Raw genomic sequence first — 5,348 nt, 5'->3', positions numbered from 1 at the left:
GAGAGTACGTGTTGCCTTGATCACATGTAAGCTCTCAAGAGAAAATCAGAATTTTGGAAAACTTGTGATCCACCGAGAAACTTGACAGCTTCTCATTCCTGACAAACTTTTCTGTTGCGATCTGTGGTAATAGTAAAACAAATATGACTTTTTGATAATTCAATTCCAGGGATTATATAGAGAACCCCTATATAACATAATTACACAACACATTACTTTAAAAAAAATGTCCTGCATTAAAACAAGATCCATTCAGTGTGCAAGCTGGGCCTGTGGATTTTAATGTAACAGAGAAGGACAGAGTCAATGCTACTGTTTCAGGTTCCCCTTTGCCCATAACCTCAGAGAAAGTACAACTTGTGTATTTTTCAAATAGTACCTAGGATAAATATCTATAATTCTTTGAGAAGGTTATGAAACGTACTATTCTCCAGTATTTGTGCAAGGTTGTAAATTATTTCATACACATCAACCAGAACAACGCAATAAATGCAGAAGCAAATCTGAACATCCAGGGGTCTTCTAAGGGGACAGACAAGAAAGAGACTTGCAAAAATGTGAAATGCAACGACATCACTCTTCTCACTATGCTGTTTATTTAAGAAATACTTATTTTTCATAAAAACAATATTTCTGTTTTCATGCCATGGGCTATTAATATGATTCTAAATGAAATTAATGAATTTTTAAACGCTGTTTTATTCCTACTCTGGTAAATACCGAGAGATATAAACCCACAGACCCAAAATATCCTTGGGATCCTCAGTAATCTGTGAGACTGTATAGACATCCTGAGAACACGATGTTTGAGAATCACTGACTCACACAGCTCCTGGGCCACGACTCGGGGAGACTGTGACAAAGAGGGCGTCGTGCAGTAGGTGAGGGGTCGGGGCAAAGTCCCAGGTCCCTGGGCCTGCCTCTCAGGGTCTCAGGCCCCAGGGCGGTGTCTGGGGTGGGGAAGGCCAGGGCCGGGGAGTCCCCATCTCCCCGGTTTCACTTCCCCGTCTCACAACCTGTGTCAGGTCCTCCTGCCTGGGGACTCCTGACAAGGCGCCGGTTCGCATTCCCATTGGGTGTCGGGTTTCTGGAAAAGCCAATCAGCGGCACCGCGGTTCCGGCTTATAAAGTCTCCGCACCCCGAGCCCAGCTGCGACTCACAGTGTCCCCAGACCGCGAACATGCAGGTCGTGATGCCCCGAACCCTCGTCCTGCTGCTGTCGGGGGCCCTGGCCGTGACCGAGACCTGGGCGGGTGAGTGCGGCGGCGGGAGGAAAGGGCCTCTGCGGGGCGGGAGCGAGGGGACCGCGGGGCGGGGACGCGGGACCCCCAGGGAAGGCGCCTCTCCGCCGCCGCCGCCCCAGCCCCCCAGCCGCCCCCGGCCCCGCCACGGCCTGTGCTCCCCGCCCCTCCCCGCCTCCGCCCTGCTCCCCCGCCCTCGGTGCCCCTCCCCCTGCCCTCCCGGCCGCCTCCCCCTGGGCGCCGGCCCCGCGCCGCGAGGAGGGTCGCGCGGGGTCTCAGCCCCTCCGCGCCCGCAGGCTCCCACTCCCTGAGGTATTTCCACACGGCCGTGTCCCGGCCCGGCCGCGGGGAGCCCCGCTTCGTCAGCGTCGGCTACGTGGACGACACGCAGTTCGTGCGGTTCGACAGCGACTCTGTCAGTCTGAGGTACGAGCCGCGGGCGCCGTGGATCGAGCGGGAGGGGCCGGAGTACTGGGACCGGCAGACGCAGATCGCCAGGAGCAACGCACAGAGTTCCCGAGTGGGCCTGAACACCCTGCGCGGCTACTACAACCAGAGCGAGGCCGGTGAGCGACGCGGGCCCGGGTCCCGCTCACGACCCCCATCCCCACGGACGGGCCGGGGTCGCCCCGAGTGTCCGGGGCCGAGCGCCACCCCGAGTCTGAGGGAACCCCCGGCCCCGACCCCTGACCCCGACGAACCCGCGGGAACTTTCAGGCGGTTTTACTTTCTGTTTGGACTTAATCCCCTGCCTGTCGGGCGGGGCCAGGCTCTCACACCATCCAGTGGATGTACGGCTGTGACGTGGGCCCCGACGGGAAGCTCCTCCGCGGGTACAGTCAGGACGCCTACGACGGCAGGGATTACATCGCCCTGAACGAGGACCTGCGCTCCTGGACCGCGGCGGACACGGCGGCGCAGATCACCCGCCGCAAGTGGGAGGCGGCCGGTGCGGCGGAGCAGGACAGGAACTACCTAGAGGGCACCTGCGTGGAGTGGCTCGGCAGGTACCTGGAGCACGGGAAGGAGACGCTGCAGCGCGCAGGTACCAGGGGCCGCGGGGCCTCCCTGGTCTCCCCTCCACTGGGGCTGGCTTCCCACCAGGAAGGGAGAATGGACTCAGTGTCAGAACAGCGGCCCTCCCACGGGTGGGGAGACGGAGATCCGCCCGCGTGTTCATGTCCCTACTAGAGAGGGCCTCACCCAGAGGGCCGCTTCTCGCTAAGGGGCAGTGGAGGAACCCAGTCTCTCCCAGGAGGCAGGTGGAGACCGTCCCTGAAATAACCCATCAGCGGTTCCCTTTAACGCTGGCAGCCACCTTGGGAACCATGACTTTCCCTCTCAAGGCCTTGTTCTCCAATGACAACATCTTTGTAGGTCTGACCCCGGGTTTTCTGACTGATTCACCCTCCACCACAGTCAGGACCCTTAGTGTGCTCACTCACTTAGACCTGCCGCCTCCTACCCTGGACTCTCACCCTGAATCTAGAACTTTCCAGGGTTAGGAGATCCCAAAGGCTAGGTTGGTAACTGGGCGTTGTGCTTCTTCCATCCAAACCAATTGCTGGGCCCACCTCAGGATGGTCACAGGAATGCCGTTTCAGTGCCCATAAAGGTAAACCCAAGTGTGGATTTTCTGTTCTTTTTCCTCAGAACCCCCCAAAACATACATGACGCACCACCCCATCTCTGACCAAAGAGTCACCCTGAGGTGTTGGGCCCTGGGCTTCTACCCTGCGGAGATCACTCTGACCTGGCAGCGGGATGGGGAGGACCTGACCCAGGACACAGAGCTTGTGGAGACCCGGCCTGCAGGAGATGGGACCTTCCAGAAGTGGGCGGCCGTGGTGGTGCCTTCTGGACGGGAGCAGAGATACACGTGCCACGTGCAGCATGAGGGGCTGTCCGAGCCCCTCACCTTGAGATGGCGTAAGGAAGGTTTGGGGTACAGCCTCTACTCAGGGAAAGCAGAAGGCCTTCTGGAGAATTTCAGCAGGGTCAGGACTCCTGCAGTGTTCCGGGCCCCTCACCTTCCCTTCCCTTTCCAGAGCCGCCGCCTCAGCCCACCATCCCTATCACCTGGATCATTGCTGGTGTGGTTCTCCTTGCGGTCACTGTGGCCCTGATTGGAGCTGTGATCTGGAAGAAGAAGCGCTCAGGTAGGGAATGGAGTGGGGGGATCTGAGTTTTCTTGTCCCTCTGGGGGGTTTCCTACACAGGAGACTATCCTGCCTTGTTACTGGGAAGTCCCATCCACACACATGGACTTGCCCACGCTGGAGCTGACCACTAACGCTCACTCTGTAGCAAACACTTGTGAAAATGAAGGACAGATTGTCATCTGGGTAACTCTGGTGATGGGGACCTGATTCCCAGCAGTCACAGGACAGAGAAAGGGCCCTGCTGAGGTCAGACCTCCAGCCAGTCAGGTGGTCCAGTGACCCCACCCCTCTATCTTCATGTTTCTTGATCGTGTCCTGGGTCTTCAATCACAACTCTGCAAACTTCATTTAGGACCAGGACTAGGAGCTTCCTCTAGGATCTCATGGCCCAGCCCTGTTCTGGCCTCTGACATGATATTTTCTTCCCACAGGAGGGAAAGGACCAGGCTACTCTCATGCTGCAGGTAAGTGTGGAGGGAGTGATCCCTGACACCCTGAGATAGTGTAGACAGAGCCCGACGGGGAGCCCGCCCACCCCGTAGCTCCTCCTTTAGTCTCCTCTCCGGTGGGCTCTGACCGCGGCCTGTTTGTTCTCCCCCAGGTGATGACAGTGCCCAGGGCTCTGATGTGTCTCTCACGGCTCCTCAAGGTGAGACCCTGGAGACCCCGAGTGCGGGAGGGTTAGGGCACTAGGGACAGTGTGAGCATGGTGGGGGGTGCTGTCCAGAATGTCCGCACTTATGTCACTGACCTGAATGGGTGCATGATTTTTTTTCACAGTGTGAGACCAGCTGCCTTGCGGGGACTGAGTGATGCAAGATGTGTTCACACCCCCACTTGGTGACATCAACAACCCCCGACTTCTCTTTCCGCAAAAGGTGTCAGATGTGTCTGTGTTCCTATGAGCATAATGTGGGGACATGAGGAGATTTGCCCGCCTAACAACCACGACCCCTGCCTATGCTGATTTGCATTCTCTTCTCTGATGTGCTTTCCTGTTCCAGCAGAGGCGGGGCTGGACCATCTCCATCCCTGACTTTATTTCACGTTGGGCTGAGTACTAATGACTTATTTCCCTACGAAAATTAGAATCCAGATATAAGTTTTCTTTCCTAATTCTTGACATGTGGGGCTGATGAGGTAATAAAAGAGGAAATTTGTAATGTTGAGACAGCAAATAAATGAAGCCCTGAGAACCTTCCAGATCCCCTGTGTTACTGTGCTGAGTGTGTTACAGGTGGGGGCAGGAGAAGGCTGTGAGGAGCCGAGTGGGGACAGGGCCTGTGCCCAGTTGGTGCTCAGTGCATCACGGCTGTGCCGTGCTCACCCCTCAGCTGGGTCATCTCTCTGCTCGGTGTCCTTGCCTCTTCTGTGGAACCGCGTCTCCCCAGGACCAGTGATCACAGGGAATTGCACATCACCTGTCACCAGGACCTTGTGCAGCAAGAGCTTACTGTGACTGGGTCAGGCTAAGCACAGGCCTGGGTCATGCCATAGCCCCCATTTTGGGGTGGTTTTTTCAATGTTTCTCTGGAGCATCAGGCCTGTTCTTGCTCTTGTGCACGAGTTCTTATCCATTCTGCCCTGGGTGACCCCACGAGTCACACACGAGTTCTGTGGTATGGAGGGATGAACTTTCTGGTTCATCCATCTTCCCCTCCCTCTAGAGCTGCTTTCTAGATAATTCCTTAGATTCTGGGGGTGGAGAGAGGAGGAATCAGAGTTTCTCATCCTTATTAAGCTTCAGTTAGTTTTTGTCTTCCCTGCTGCTCTGTCCTCTCTCCCCACCCTTAGTTCATTGATCCTGGTGCCGGCTCCGATCCAAGTTCTTGGATTTATAAAGCAGAGTCTAACTAGATTTCTGTGTGGTTGGAGAAAAGGCCCCCAAAAGCCTAAGTACGGTGTTTCTGAAGAGAGGACTCTGTGTGCTGTGCGTGCAGGAGA

General features: G+C 56.2%; 1 protein-coding gene across 1 annotated transcript; it reads left to right on the top strand.

Annotated features, from left to right (window-relative positions):
• The first annotated feature begins 1,135 nt into the window (after positions 1–1,135).
• LOC148164150 (class I histocompatibility antigen, Gogo-B*0201 alpha chain-like) lies at positions 1,136–4,609 on the top strand. The gene is made up of 8 exons (XM_088024083.1): positions 1,136–1,254; positions 1,539–1,808; positions 2,012–2,287; positions 2,896–3,171; positions 3,291–3,401; positions 3,836–3,868; positions 4,006–4,053; positions 4,185–4,609. The coding sequence occupies exons 1-8, from the start codon at positions 1,182–1,184 to the stop codon at positions 4,187–4,189; spliced, it is 1,092 nt and encodes a 363-aa protein (XP_087880209.1). The 5' UTR covers positions 1,136–1,181; the 3' UTR covers positions 4,190–4,609.
• Positions 4,610–5,348: the final 739 nt, after the last annotated feature.

Source organism: Eumetopias jubatus, unplaced genomic scaffold (assembly GCF_037043125.1).
Source record: "Eumetopias jubatus isolate StellerSeaLion01/CBP00866 unplaced genomic scaffold, mEumJub1_p1.0 scaffold_6, whole genome shotgun sequence".
Classification (NCBI taxonomy): Eukaryota; Metazoa; Chordata; class Mammalia; order Carnivora; family Otariidae; genus Eumetopias; species Eumetopias jubatus.
This window is presented reverse-complemented; position numbering and strand designations above follow the sequence as displayed.

Coding starts and splice junctions, on each gene's coding strand:
- LOC148164150 (XM_088024083.1), top strand. CDS start 1,182: ATGCAGGTCGTGATGCCCCGAACCCTCGTCCTGCTGCTGTCGGGGGCC. Junction 3,172..3,290: donor GCCCCTCACCTTGAGATGGC/GTAAGGAAGGTT, acceptor TTCCCTTTCCAG/AGCCGCCGCCTCAGCCCACC. Junction 3,869..4,005: donor AGGCTACTCTCATGCTGCAG/GTAAGTGTGGAG, acceptor GTTCTCCCCCAG/GTGATGACAGTGCCCAGGGC.